This window comes from Rhinolophus sinicus, linkage group LG07, assembly GCF_036562045.2.
Source record: "Rhinolophus sinicus isolate RSC01 linkage group LG07, ASM3656204v1, whole genome shotgun sequence".
In the NCBI taxonomy this organism is placed as follows: Eukaryota; Metazoa; Chordata; class Mammalia; order Chiroptera; family Rhinolophidae; genus Rhinolophus; species Rhinolophus sinicus.
In genome coordinates, this window is record NC_133757.1 from 408,234 (window position 1) to 423,310 (window position 15,077).

Below are 15,077 nucleotides of genomic sequence, written 5' to 3' on the forward strand. Positions count from 1 at the left end.
AGACAGAGAAACAGTGGGATTGTGGTGGCCAGACCAGGGTACAGGAAGAGGGGAGGTGTTGGGGAAAGGGGACAAACTTTCCTTGTGAGATGGGGGGTTTCTGAGGACCTAACGCATGGCGTGGTGAGTGTGGTTGACAACGCTGTGTCTTGTCCTTGAAAGTCGCTGAGGCAGTAGATCTTCACCATTCTTACCAAAAGGAAAAAAATAAGTGTGTGAGATGGAGGATGTGTTAGTTATTTGATTATGGCAATCATTTCACCATGTAGACATATATCAACTCATCACATTTACACTTTAGATATATACAATTACTTGTGAGTTATACCTCTATAAAAATTTGAATAGAAAATAAGGCAGAGTAGACATTTCAGAAGAAAATATTAGCTAACTTTTGAAGATACAGTAACTCAGTTATCCAAAATGAAACAGGAGAAACACTGGAAAGAAAATACAGTGCAGCATGAGCCGTGCAACAGCTTCAGGCAGACGGGTGGGTGTGTCAGTGGAATCCTTGAGGGAGAAAAGAGAATGGAGGGAACTGAAAAAAAACAGTTTTAGAAATAATGGCTCAAAATCTGATGGTCGTGAACAGGAGCAAAAGTAAGCAGACAGCAGACTTTTTCTTGGAAACACCACGAGCCCAAAGACCTAAGACCAACAGCTCTGAAAACCAAACTGAAAACTGTCAATCTAAAAATCTATACTCAGGAAATTGTCTTTCACAATCAGAGGCAAAGTGAAAATTAATTAAAACATACAAAATCCAAAGGAGTCTGATTAACACCGTAAGAAATTTTAAAGGAAGTTGTTGAGCCAGAAAGAAGATGGTACCAGATGTGGGAATCTGGACCTACACGAAAGCAGGAAGGGAACTGCATGACTAAATAGAAAAGACGTAACAAATATTTCAATTTTTTCAAAAGATAACTGGCTGCAATCCCACCCCAGATCCAGCAAAAGTGTTTTAGAAATTGACTGATCACAAAATTATACAGAAATACAAAGGGCCCAGAGCAGCTAAAATCAGCTTTGAGAAGGCAGAGCAGTGTCAGGGGACGCCACTGCCTGACTTGTGACTCTTTACAAAGGCTCGTGGTTAGCTCAGTGCTGCGTTGGCACAAAGAAAGTCACGCAGACTGACCGAGTGGACGCACAAACACGTGGTCAGGGGCTTTTTGACAAAGGTGCAGAGGCATTCTGTCGGTAAAAGATAGTCTCTTGAAAAATGGTGCTGGAACAATCGAATAACCACATGTGAAAAAATGAACATTGACCATACCTCACACCATACACAGACATTAACTCAAAATGCATTCTAGACCTAAAAGTAAATGTTAAAACTATAGCACTTCTAGAAAATGGCATAAGAAAATCTTTGTGACCCAGGGTCAGACAAAAAATTCTTAGGATTTCAGAAGCACAACCTGTGTAAGAAGAAATTGGGAAATTAAACTTTATTAAGTGAAGAACTGCCTTTAAATGATGCTGTTAAGAAAATGAAAATACAAGCCAGATACTGAGAGAAAAGTTTTTAAATCTCGTATCTGATAAAGGCCTGTATCCAGATTATATAAGAACTCTAAATACTCAAGAAAACAAAACAAGCTGAAAAATGCAAAAGACCTGAACGGACCCTTCCCCACTGGAGATACATGGACGTCAAAAAGAAAAGACGCGTTACGATGTTCAGTGCTGTGTTTGGGGAAACCTCGTTTCCAGCCCCCTGTGTGTTTTTCTCCCTTATTTTCACACAGGACACTTCACTTCTTGACCTTTCTAGTCACCAAAAATGTGGAGATTTTTCCCGCACCAAGCTATTCTGTGACACCAGCTTGGTCCTGCAGTTTAACTCAGTTCCGACACTAAGTGCCTGGAGAGAGTGACAGACCCACAGGTGAAGGGCTCGGCCCAAGACTGCCCCCTCTTAGGTGCCGATTGCAAGCAGTAGGTCCCCAGGTTACACACAGCTTGTCTGACTTGGCTGCAAATCGGGGGTTCCCAGGACACCCTCGTCGGGTTTGATTAATTTGTTAGAACGGCTCCGAGCACTCAGGAAACATGTACATTTACTGTTTTTTGTATGTCATAAAGCACATGCTAAAGGACACAGGTGAGCAGCCAGATGGAGGGTCCAGAGCCAGGTCTGGGAGGGTCCTGAGTGCAGGGGCTCTGTCCCTGTGGAGCTGGGGCACCCTGCCTGCTGTGGGGTGTCCGCCAGCCTGGAAGCTCCCTGAACGCTGTGCTGTTGGGATTTCATGGAGACTCCATCATGTAGGCGTGGTCGATCATTGACTCCATTTCCAGCCCCTCTCCCTTCTCCAGAGAACCGTGCCAGCTGAAAAGTGCCAGCTTCTGACCATGGCCCATTCTTCCTGGGGACCAGCCTCCTCAGAACCCACCCAGGACGCCTCAATAGACCCAAAGTGCTGCTGTCCCTTGGGATTTACAAGGGTTAGGAGCCCTGGGCTGGGAACCAGGCAGAGACCTATATGTACATAATCTCACAACTACACACCTGCTAGAGGGGTTAAGTGAAGGGCCGACCATCCCAGGTGGAGAAAAGGGCTCTCATGCACAGCTGGGGGCGGAGGAAAGGGCGCCACCCTTTGGAAGACAGTCGAGCAGTTTCATAAAAAGGGAAGCTCCCGGCCCAGACACCCCCGCTGCTGCCTGCAGCTCTGCCTCCTTCCTGCAGGCGCCTGTCCTGACCGTAGGGAGCAAACCAGAGAAGTTGGTGTAATTACTTAAGAACTCAGTGTCCACTGACACGAACTACTTTCCCCCTCTATTAAAAAGGTAGAGCGATTTTTTTAGCTTTCTCAAACCTTTGAGTCTGTTGGAAACATTTTAAGTTTTTAAATACATTTTTGTGTTTCCTTATGATATTTATTTGTGGAATTTCTGCCTAATACATTAACTACAATTAAATGGTCTTCGGAGTTGGTGAAGGTGTAGTATTGCTTCTGTCTATACACATGCGTGTGTCTGCAGGATCCTGGGACGCTGATTGAAATTGAATGCCTGGAGTATGAATTAGAAGCCCTGAGACTTGAAAAGAAAATGAGAACCTACATGCGAGCGGCTGTGGAGGTAAGCCCTGGGCATCCCCGGGGCAGGCTGGGTGCAGATCGCCTGGGAGAGCCGAGTCTGTGACACATGTCAGGGTGCTGGGAGTGTGCGGGGACCCCACTGCTGGCCTCGCTCTGGCTCTGGCTCTGCTGCTGTTTCCCATGTGACAGGCATACGGCCAGCTGGCTGTGCCTCAGTTTCCCACCTGTGAGCACGGCCTCTCGGCAGGAACTGCAGTGGCCAGGGTAGCACGTGAGCTGACAGCCCCTCTGCAGCCCTGAGGGTGGTCACCCATGGCTCCCAGGACCACGTGGCCTGGTGGGCGTGTTGGGGGCCAGCAGCCAGGGCCGGGCTGGATGAGCCCTGTGGCCCGTGCAGAGCTGCCTGCCCCGCCCCCACGCACACTGACACTTGTCCTTGGTCAGGGCCACCATGCCCTTGTGACGCTCCTTGAAATCATGGCTCATGTCCGGGAAGGCAAGTCACCCCGCCATAGCGAGGGCCGTCGGCCTCCTCGGGCCTGGGAGCCTGAGGGGCTCTGAAGCGGTGGTGAGGTCACTGCAAGGGATGGGGGCATCGGGGACCCGGGTGCGTGGGGAGGGCAGGCCCTGAGGTCTCCCACCAGGAGGGGGCCGTGTGTGCTCGCAGCAGCTGCTCTCACTTCCTCACTTGCCCCGTTTGGAAGCCACGCGCTTGCGTGGAATCGTCCCTCTGCAGTTACAGAGGCGGCGGCTGTCTCAGCCACCTCTTGGTGCTGCCGCAGTGTCGGGGGCCACGTGAGCTCGGTCTCACTCTCAGGCCAGTGTGTGTGGCAGCAGGACTGGGTCAGCAGCTGCCCCAGAAAAGCCATCCAGAGATCATTGTAGATGGTTCTTTAATAAGAATTTTGCAGTTTAAAAAGAGGAACAAAATGTATTGGAACAACAATGATTTTGGGCCGAGGGGGGCCCTCCCTGGGATTGGCTCATGGAACCCTCACGGCAGCCCCCATGTCCCATGTCACCCACCTGGCCTGGGAGGATCTAGCCAGAGTCTGCGCTGTGAATACTCTGCCAGGCGGTGGGGTGACGCCCTCAGCGGGCACATTTAACGCTGCCTGTGGGACTTGCTTGCGTGACTGTCCCCAGTGGCGTGAACCTTCTCGAATGAGGTCATTACTGCGTGAGGCCTGCCACGTGCTGGTGCCTGGTGCCTGGTAGGCACTAGATAAATGTTGTTTGAAGGTGATTTACAGAAAACTCTGGGCCACTGCGTTTGATCGTGAAACCGCGACAGAGGCGGTTGTGTGTGTGGGGATGGTGGTGGCACGAAGAGGGGTTGACCGGTCCCTCTGCCTGTGCCCTCCGCGGAACTCAGAGGCCGCAGGGTCAGCTCATGAGGCCTTGCCCACTCATCTGAACAGCCGGGCGGCATGGGGTTGGGAATCCCAGGCTTGGGCTGGACCCCGGACCCAGGAGCAGTGTGAGGGGAGCCCCGAGGTCCCTGGGCAGGCGTGGGAGCAGTGAGGCCGCATCCACAAGCCGCCAAGTGCCCGGGCCAGAGCCGGTCTGCTGGGGAGAGCGCATGGTCTTGGGGTAATACACGGAACGGGCATTTGTGCCCAAGAAACACAAAACCAAGAAGTAAGCAGGCTCGACCGAGTCAGTTCAGGGGACAGAGGCTCAGCTCGGCGTGCACAGCCCTTGCAGAGCCTTGTAAGGAAGTGCCTTTAAGGGAACCCGTTCCTTCCAGAAAAGATCGCCCAGGCCACGTCCACAGACCATCTGAGACAGGCCCTGGCCCACTTGCGGCCTCCTGACCCTCCTGCCTCCCCGAATCGGGGGCCGCCAGGGGGCCACCGTGGCCTCAGGTCAGGGCGGGCCGTCTGTCTGTCTGTCTGTCCGTCCGTCAGCCGCCGTTCACTGTCTGTTGTGCAGGCACAGCTGAGCATGATGCAGAAACTGGACGTCGCACTCCAGCGAGCCGCCCGCCTTGGCGACCCCCGGGTCATCCAGGTGGTGTGTGCGACCCAGTGGAACCTGTGTCTCCCTTTGCTGCAGCACAACCTGCGGCATCACCTGCGGAAGCCGCTGACCAACATCGCGGACATCCTGGAGAAGGTGGACAGGTAGCCCGTGCCTCTGTGTCCTGGGCTGTGCCCTCAGAGATGGGTGGCATGTGGGCAGGATGCGGCCACACCAGGGACAGGGGTGAAATCCAACACATTTGACCCAAAAGTGATGTAGGCAGGTGAATCCACCTGCCTGTAAAGAGGGCTTGAGTGGCTGCTGGGGCAACAATGCCATCAGTTTGTCCTGAGAGGGTCCGGCTGCCCTCACCACCTGCTCACATCAGCTGAGGGCCAGCCTGGGCCTGCCACTCAGGGGCAGACAAACAACTGGCTTCAGGGTAGCCCTCTGAAAGCCAGTGCCAACACAGTGTCACCGTGCTCCACAAACTCCTGTGGAGGGACCTGCCGTGGCCCAGAGCTGGCCATGAGCCAGTGTCCACGCACCTGGTGTCCGGGTGCCCACAGGCAGGGTGGGTGCTGCGGCTCCCCAGGCAGTGCCATCAGGGCCGGTGCCTCTGCCCATGTCACACACTGGTCATGCGCCAGCCTCAGGCTAGGCACCTGCCGGGCCCCAGAGACAGTGAAGTGGTGCAGCCCGAGCACTTCCGTGCACACCTACACCTGCACCTACATCTGTGCCTGTGGCTGTCCCTATACCTACGTGTGTGCTTGCACTTGGATCTACACCTTCATCTACACCAACACGACACCCGCTCTGTGGTTACCCACACCTGCACCCACACCTGCACTTCCCCACACCCACACTTACCTGCCCTCACCAAAGCCAGCAGTTGCCTCTGCACGCAGCTCTCCACACGTTGACAGGCGCCTGTCCACAGTGCTAAGAAGGCCCTCAACAGGCGGGAGGGAGGATGGCTGGGTGGTTCCAGCTGGCCAGGGAGGGAGAAGCTGACCTCATCAGAGACCAGACAGAGTGGGGGGGACTGGGCGGAGCCCTGCGGACGGCGGGGTCCAGAGCTGGTCAGAGCGTTACCCTAAGTAGTGGTGGGCGTCAGAGGGCACAGGAGGCTCTTCAGTTGTCAAGTGAGCGCTCTGCTGCTGTGGGGAACAGCCTGTGGATGGGCTGGTGGCAGGAGTCCAGGTGAGAGGTGATGGAATAGATGAGGGCAGGTGGCAGGTGAGAGCCGGTGACCAAGTGGAGGAAGCCGGGCAGAGCGGGGGTGGGCACAGGGTGCAGGAGACCCATGGCCCCTCCTGAGATCCTGGCTTGAGAGGCCTGGAGACGGCTGCAGGCCCTGGAGTTGGGCGGCCCAGAAGGGAAGGGCCTGGGAGGTCACCTGGGACCCCAGAAAGGGAGGAGGCCCAAGGCAGTGCCCCCTTGGGGTGGGTGGGCCCAGGGAGCCTCGAAGGGCTGAGAAGGGAAGGGCAGGGCCGCGGGAGGGGGACGTGGAACCTGCTGGCTGAGAAAGGGCTTCGTCGGGGGAGGGTCGTGGGCTGCTGTGGGCTGGGGGCGTGCCAGGTGGGCAGGGCCTGGTGGAGCAGGTGCAGGAGAGAAGGGACAGGCGGGCTTGGCCTGGAAAGCACTGCCTTGGTGGGGCCATGCGGTGAAGCCTGCATTCCTGCTTTGGTTTTTGTTCCTGTCGGGGGTGTCAGGGCGTTGTGTGCTGCAGAGTGACCCGCAGACGGCCAGTCCTGCAAGGGGAGCAGGTGTGTGGGAGTGGCCTCTTAACACTCCATTTTCTGAGAGAAATCAGTGACAGGGAGGCTGGGGTGTGGGCAGGGAGGGTCACCCAAGAGAGCAGGTGCCAGCGGGCCCAGACCATGGGATTTGGGCACAGAATGCGAGGAGGGGCCAGAGCGCTGCCATGGCCACTGGGCCCTGTGATTATCTAGGGGCTGGCTTTGTCACCCATGTGAGGCCTGGCACACACGGCAGGGGAGGCGCAGGGCCTGGTGTCAGCATGTGTGGAGGCAAGGGGAGAGCTCGGAGCCCCGGGTCTGCCCATTTCCTGCTTGTCCTAGGGCTCTCTTCCCCACACCGTCCGTCCGTCTGTCATGTGAACAGTTTCCCCTGGAATGTGTGACGGGGCTGCAAGGCCTTCATATCCCCGTCCCTTTATCTTCATGTTCTGTCCCCTCCCAGGTGCCGTCCGTGCCATCAATTCTCTTTTATTTACAGATTCTCTAATTCTTCTTTTTAGCCCACCTTTTGTGTTTTAATGACTTTATTTCTCATTCACAAAAATATCCTTGTATTTTATTTTCATATTTGCCTGATTTTAAGAAATAACTTCTAGTTGCCCTCTTTTTCTCGATGGTTCTTTTCCTACTCGATTTTATGGAGCTATAATCGCATTCAAGAGAAAGCACACATTTTAAACAACTGGTTTGCTGAGCTGTGTTTTAGTCACGGATGGGTGTTGGATGTTTCGAATGTTTCTTCTGTCCCTTTGGAAATGACCGTGTGCTTTTCTCTTGTTTAACGCGAGAGTGGCTCTGCGTGCGCTTCGCGTGCCGCCCCCGCTGTCTTCTGCACGCCCTGGAACCCACCTTCTGTGTGGCGGCCTCCTCTCCTGGGCTGGCAGAGCTCCTTGCGCCTCTTCCTGGGGACGAGGGCCTGCACTGTCCTTGCTTTGTGACGCCTGTAGGTTTGACGTCGCTGTCACGCTGACGTTTTAAACCACATTGGGTACTCGGGAAGCGTTTCGTCCGTTGCTTTCTGAAGGACTTTTTGTGACTTGGTGTTTTCTTCCTTAACGGTCTTGTAGGATCCAGTGAGAGCCTCGGGGCCCTGGGGCTGTGCTGTGTGGTTGCTTCTGTGGGAAGGTTTTCGAGCTGACACCATCCTCCTCCCTGTAGGGGCTGAAAGCTCAGGAAGCCATCGTCCCTCTCGGCGGCTCGTGTCAGTGCTCGGGTCTTCTGAGTCCGAGTTCTCGTTCTGCTTCCAGCCGTTCCTGAGTGAGGGGTGTGAGCCCCTGCTGGGCAGTCAGCATCTCCTGACTCCCTGAGGCTCTCAGCTCTGCTCCTGTGTTTCCGGATACCCAGTCGCACACGCTGGGGTGGCCCTCGTCTGGGGGCCTGACTCCCTTGTCCTGAAGGCTCCTGCGTTTGATGCTCTCGGCTCCTCCAGCCCCCTCCTCACCCCACTTACCTCCTCTGTGCACCTTTCAGGTGAAACAGCTTGGAAAGGCATGTATTTCTTGTTTATCTAGTGCGGTAATCTGTCTTTTAATCGTAGTGTTTGGTCTCTTTGCGCTTAGTGTGGTTTTGAACTGTGCTAGGATGTCATTATGTGTTTCCATAATGTCTTCTGTTCTGCTCTGCGCCTTCTGTGCTCCGGTTCCCTGTACTCGCCTGTTCATTTCTCGGCTGCACCTCTTGGGTCAGGACGCTGCTGCGAGGCTGGTAACACAACTCTCACCTGGCACCTGTACGGCCCATGGGTGCCACTTCCACTTCCAAGGTGACAGCCTTGTAACATTACACTGCATTCACCCGCCACTTTCTCTGTGCTATTGTCGTATCTTAGGCTTCGAAATATGTTGTAAACCTCATCTAACAGTGTTGTTATTTTGCTTTTAACAGCCGGTGGTTTTTAAAGAAAATTCTAGAGAAAAACAGTGGCTCTGTATGCCCCTTGTTTGACGGTCCCACTGGCTCTTCTCCACAAATCCAAATCTCTGTCTGGTATTAGTTCAGCCTGAAGAACTCCCTTTATTTTTTCTTGTAATCACAATTGTCAGCAAGGAATTCTTTCTGCTTCTATTGATCTGAGAATGACTTCACCTCACCCTCAGCTTTGAGGAATATTTTCACTGTCTATTGGATTCAGATATGTTTCTTCTTTAAACCCTCTGAATAGCTGGTTTTCTTTTCTCTGGCCTTGTAGTTTTGACAGTGAGTCAGGAGTTACTGGAAGCTTCTCCTGGACACTGCATGTCTTTTGCCGCCTCTCCGTTCCCAAGTTGGTGTCTAACTCTGTTTCCAGCATTTTTTTTTCTTCTTCTTCTGCCTCCCCCCGTTCAAGCTGGTATTAGGAGCCTTGCACTACTCCCGGTTGCTGGCTGCTGGCCATTCACGCTGGCCACCGGCCACTCTTGGTAGCACACTCCGACCTCTGGCTGCTCACGGCAGCCCAGCTCCAGGGAGAGCCATTGTTCACAATCTTAGCTGTAGAGGGTGCAGCTCACTGGCCCATGTGGGAATCGAACCGGCGACCTCGGCGTTAGGAGCACGGTGCTCCAACCACCTGAGCCACCAGGCTGGCCCTGTTTCCAGCATTTTGATTATGGTTTTCCTCAGAGCCTTTAAGACGGCCCTGCCTGCAGTTAGCTGAGATACCCAGATGTGTAAGATGGTGTTTTCAACAGATTTGGGAAATTATTTCCTCCAATACATATTCTCACTCTTTCCTTCCCAGCATCCCGTGTGCTGGGACACTGAAGACTGTCCCATGGGCCCAAAGCTCTGCTCATTTTTAAAAATCCTTTTCAATCTGTTCTTCTGATTAGATTGTTTGTATTGATCTGTTTTCAGGTTTACTGACTTTTTCCTGCCTTCTCCAATCTGCTGTTAAACTCAGCCAGGAATTTTTCATATCAGTTATTGTAGTTTTTTCAGTTCCAGTATTTCCATTTTTTGCTGTTTGTACTTGTCCAATATGATTTTCTATCTGTTCTCTCAGGGTTGTTTTCCTTCAGTTATTTAATGTATTTATATTTGTATTGTAATATCTACATTAAAGGATTTATCTGCTAAACTCGACACCTGCCCCCTCCCCGCCCCCTGTCCACACCTGGGGATTGCAGCTCGTTGGTACCGTGGGCCTGTGTTCTGCCCCCTGTGCCATGGCAAGCTGTCCCTAGGCTGAGCTGGCAAACACAGGCTCGGTCCTGCGTTCCCTTCTCCAGGGGTGGTGCCCGATCGGCGGCCTCGAGTCCTTGGTCCAGCTTTACGGTCGGCAGGCAGAGCAGCGTGCTTCATCACACACAGCTGGAAGCACAGTAACTCGGAGGCCACTCACTCCTGACCTGTTTCAGTGGGCCCGTCCACCCTGCTTTGGTGGGCATAGATTCTCCTACAGGATTTGCATCTGCTCTGCTTACTCCCACCCTTGCGTCCTCTCCTCCAGCCAGTGATTGCCAGGTTGTTCCTGACACGGGCTGTTCTGTTGTGTAGACCTCTGTCATGTGTGTAGTGTCAGCTTGCCCTGCTGGCTCCTGGTGTCGAGGACACCCATGTTACAGACTCCGGGCTCACGCCCAGAGGAGCACGATTGGGGGCTGGCCTGCTCGCGTCCTGCTGGCTCCTCTGCCCTGTCCCAGGCCAGGAGAAGAGACCCGTGCCTGGCTGCAGCCTGGACTTATAGGCAGAGTCCTGGAACTTGGTTCCTGTCGGGCAGCATGGAATTCACCTTTGGCATATCCATGATGCTGGGCGGTGCCCCCTCCTGCCCACAATGCCCGGCTCCTGGGCCTGGGACCCCTCGGCTCCTGTCCTAGGTGACACACATGTGCAGTGATGTGGATGCTGTGTCTTGCTGAGTCACTTCAGGGTTCTGGTAGGACGTTTCTTTGTTTTCCTTCGATTATAGTTGACGTGCAATATTATATCAGTTTCAGGCATGCAGTGCAGTGGTCAGACATGACATGCCTTTGAAGTGACGCCCCCACCCCCATCAGTTCTGTCCCCACCTGGCACCATCCTTAGGACTTGTAGTCACACAAATTGTGGGACTACTAATGCTGTGTCCAGGGTGGGGCCGTGACACTGGGTCTCGTGTGCTGTCAATGGAGAAGGTTCTGAGGGCAGTTTTTCTGCTCAGACACGGTGTTTCCACCCTGCCCAGCCGCCTGTGGTCCCAGCTCAGGCGGCAGCAGGAGATGACACCAGGCCGGGCGCCTGGGCCTCAGCCATGGGACGGGGGTCAGAGCTGGGGCTCCAGGTTTCAGCAGGGGAGACTCTGCGCATTGTCTAAGCTCACACGTTGGCAACGGTGAGACCTCGCAGGGGTGATGGGGTGAGACGGCACCGACGGAGGGGATGGCGGCCCCAGTGTCATGTGCTGCCCTCTCGCAGCAGCTCACGCTGCCTGGGACCCCGGTGCCGACCTGCTGCTTCTCAGCCCTGCAGCCCCGGTCCCAACAGCTGTTGCCAGCTGGGCTTCTCCTCCTGCGGCCTGCGGGACCCTCCTCTCTGTCCCTCCATGGGGGTCCTCACATGGCCAGGGGGGACCCCAAGGGCGCGAGGAGACCAGGGGCAGCTGCCGGCCCTAACGCTGCGCGCGGCCCCCAGTCTCCTGGTCCTGCTGCGCTGCCAAGTGCACATGGAGCTGGCCCAGCTCGATGAGGACGAGGACCGGCTGGAGCCTGCCATGCAGCATTTGCACAAAGCCTTGCGACTGGACGGCCGCGGCCTCTACCGGGAGGAGCTCGGCTCGGCCCTGAACCGGCTGCGTCTCTGCACCTTGCTGTACCAGTGCCCCGGGCGCGCCGAGGACAAGGCCACCTTGGCCATCGAGCAGGTGCTGGCACAGTGTCTCCGTAGAAGCCAGGACAGACGGGCGCCGAGACGCTTTAGGAGACGCCACCCCCTGCTCACCACCCATCTCCTCCTTCACAGGCCAAGAAAGCTGGCCCCAAGGACAGCGTCCGGAAGAAGCGGGCGCTGCTGGTGGATGCGGGCCTGGCCCTGGCCCCCGACGCCTTCCAGATTGTGCTCGACAGCGAGAACGAGGCCAAAGGTGGGCGCCGTTCTCACTCCCACAGCTTTGAGCTGTGTGGGGAGCAGACAGCTATGGGGCGTGACCCTCGGAGCGGCTGGGCGGCCGCAGGCCCCCCTGTCACCTCACCCGTCATTCAGTCTGGGCACAGCTGGGCCTCCTGTGCTTACATCCTGAGTGAGGGGTGGGGGTGGCGCACGGGCTGTCGGCAGTCCCACAGAACATGCCTGGTGCTTCCCCACTCATTGCACACACGCAGTGCGCGGTCTCGCCTTCTAGTAACCCAGTGGGAGGAGGCTGGGGGACCTGCTGGGCCAGGGGTCTTCAGCCGGGTTTCCTGAAAGTAGATGGCATGCTGTGCTGAGAGGGCAGGGGACTGGCCTGGTGGCAGCACGTGCCAAGCCCACGGCCTGCCAGGGACAGGAGGCCCCCCGCAGGCCCAGGCCTGCTGCGTCCCCAGAGTGGCTGTGCCAGGAGGAGGCGCCTCCAGTTGCGCAGAGCAAACTCCCGGCCTGGCAGTGGACAGCAGGGATTGGGCAGGGCCTGGTGGGTGCAGGACAGGAGGGCAGGGTGACCGGGTGACCCTGAAGCACGCTGCTCCCAGAGCCCTGGCAGATTCCCACACACAAAAGCACAGTCAGCTTGACTTGACTCCCATCAAAAGGCCAGAATGCCCCAGTGAGGGGCCACTTGACATTCCTCCAGAGCCCAGAGCCCAGGGGGTGCTGTGATTCTGTGGCCACACCCCGAGGACACACGTGTCCCCTGGGGCAGGGAGCAGTTCCTTCAGGTTGCGTGGCCCCGTAAGCGGTTCCTTTTGCATCCTCAGTTTTCACCGGGAAAAACAGGGGCCGCTTCAGCTACCTGCTCGCGAAGGCTCGTCACCACAGCATCAGCGTGGACAAAGCCGCCGGGCACTTGCGGCGCTTGGGGAATGAGAATTACAAGGAGAGGTGGGTGAGGACCGGGAGGGGCCAGCCTCACGCAGCCAAGTCCCAGCCAGCGGGCGCCCATCTGCTCGGGGCCCGCGTATGGGCCACAGGCCGGCGGGAGGAGGCGCACGGCTCTGTGGGGGCCTGGTGCACACACGTCCCCATCGCCCGTGAGGCAGCAAGCCCCGGCCCACGGGGTCCACACTCTGGAGACTGTCCAGACTCCAGCAGGACGCCCAGTGTCAGGTCCTTTGTGTGGCCAGGACACAGTCACGGGAACTGGCTGATTTGGGGACAGACTCAGGGAGGCCTGCCCCCGGGGCATCTCTCAGTCGTGACAGTGACAGGAATGGCTGCCTGACGAACACTTGGCTCAGGGACCAGGCCTTCCTGCCCCTGGCCATCCTGCCGCCTAAAGTCCCTGGCTATGAGCATGATTTGTCTCAAGGTCGCTCTTTGTGACCTGGAAACGATAGAACCACCAGTGGCCTTGTCTCTCAAGCAGTAGTCCCAAGTGATTTCTGATTTTACCTGCTCCATCCGTGTTCAGTTTCCTTCCTTTGGGTCTTTGGTGAGCAGGATACAGATTTGGGCGGAGCTCACCAAAGTTGCCCGGAAGCAGGGCGTGTGGGACGTGTGCCGCACAGCAAGCCGTTTCTGTCTGCTATATGACAGTGTCAACACGAAGAAGCCATCGAAAATGAAGAAAGGTATGTGCAAGGCCCCCGCCTGTGAGCACCCAGCTCGGGGCGTCACAGGTTCTGGAACCCATGGCCAGCGCCTCTGCAGTGGGCGGTCACCGAGCACGGGCAAGCCAGACTGGGTTCTGAAATGAGGGAAAGGGTCAGCACGCGTGGACGTGAGTCCAGTAGGCCGTTGGCTGGAACAGTGTTTTGCAAATGTTTGCAGCTGACTGCCGAGACCATCCATGATGAAGTGATGGTGACCACAGGTCAGCACTGGTCATATTGCCGATTAGGGGCTTCCTCTGTGCTTCTGGCTCTGTGCCAGGCTGGCTTCCTGTGCCATCATGTTGTTTGACCTTCAAGGTCACTTTGGGGTCGTCGGGGGACTCAGAAAGGGGAAAGGACATGCTATGGGTGAGAGAATTGAGGCCACTGTGCTGGGAGCCTGTGGGCAGAGGGCAGGGGCTGACCCTGATGGAGGTTGAGTGTGGAGCAGCCCCTGTGCAGGCAGGGGACCGGCTCCCACCACCAGCACTGGGTCTGGGGACGAACCCAGCATGCAGGTCCTTGGGGGACGTGTGACAGGTCCGGGAAGGCCTGGATGTGGGTGTGGCAGGCTTGGCGAGCAGGACCCCATGAGCCAAACCAAGAATATGCTGTCGGGGACGTTGGCTGGGGTAGGGGACAGCTTTGCCACCCCACGGGGTCCCCACACCCTTGGGGAGGTTTCCTCTATGCCCTCCTGGGCACTGTGCCCACCACCCAGAGACCTCTGCCGTCCCTGGAGCTGGGGAGGGGCTCTAGCAGGCAGGTGGGGCAGGAGTCCTTGGTGGGTTTCTGAGGCCTTGTCTGAAGCTGCTGTTTCCCCAGGAAAGAAGAAGCAGGGCAGCGACAGCTTGGGGCAGGACGCCAGGGGCCAGCCGGCTTGCCTGCTGCAGAGGCCGGCACACCCCAGCCTGCTGCGGAAGCTCGCAGAGGTGGCCTTCATCACTGCCGAGGTGCGTCCTGCACACAGCGCCGGCCTGTGGGCGTCCCCTCAGCTTCAGCGGTGGCCGCGTCCACATGGGGGGGGGGAGAAAAGGGGGATGTGTGACCACTGCGGACTGTTCCCCTCGCGCCCCACCCCTGCTCCTGAAATAGGGTTGTAGGTTAGGGAGCGTTTCCCGGGTTCTTGTGAGATTTTCTAGGACAAAAATCCAAACCTCTAAACCAAAATGCAGTGTGATGCGTGACGTACATGTTATTTAGAAATAGCTTCTCAGGGGTGACATCGTCCGAAGTAACATAGGAGCCGTGGTGACGGTCGCTGCCCTTTTTCTCATGCTGCTCGACATCGAGCTTCTGTGAACGAGGTGCCATAGAGAAGCAGCACCTGTGACTGACGTGGTCACAGGCGGGCTGAGTGCTTCTGGGGACCTGTCCACCAGGCCTTTCCCTGAGCTCACTGCTGCCACAGCGTGCTTGCTGGGACCCAGGGCCAGCCAGGGGCAAAGTGGACCCAGGCTGGTACTGCGCCCCAGACAGCCTCAGCCATGGCACCCATGCCAGATGTGGGTGGTGACATTTTGTAACTCAGAATTCTTGCAGCCACTTCGTTGTTTCTTTTGGGAGTCGGCAGGGTAAGCTGGCCTGAGCGCTCACTGATTTATTCAATA

General features: G+C 56.2%; 1 protein-coding gene across 1 annotated transcript in view; it reads left to right on the forward strand.

Moving 5' to 3' along the window:
* Positions 1-15,077, forward strand: part of CFAP46 (cilia and flagella associated protein 46) — an 89,495-nt gene that overhangs the window by 12,207 nt on the left and 62,211 nt on the right. The window contains 7 exon segments of the mRNA XM_074338661.1: positions 2,995-3,093; positions 4,989-5,179; positions 11,378-11,606; positions 11,705-11,825; positions 12,634-12,757; positions 13,316-13,446; positions 14,293-14,420. Coding sequence (XP_074194762.1) covers positions 2,995-3,093; positions 4,989-5,179; positions 11,378-11,606; positions 11,705-11,825; positions 12,634-12,757; positions 13,316-13,446; positions 14,293-14,420 — 1,023 coding nt within the window.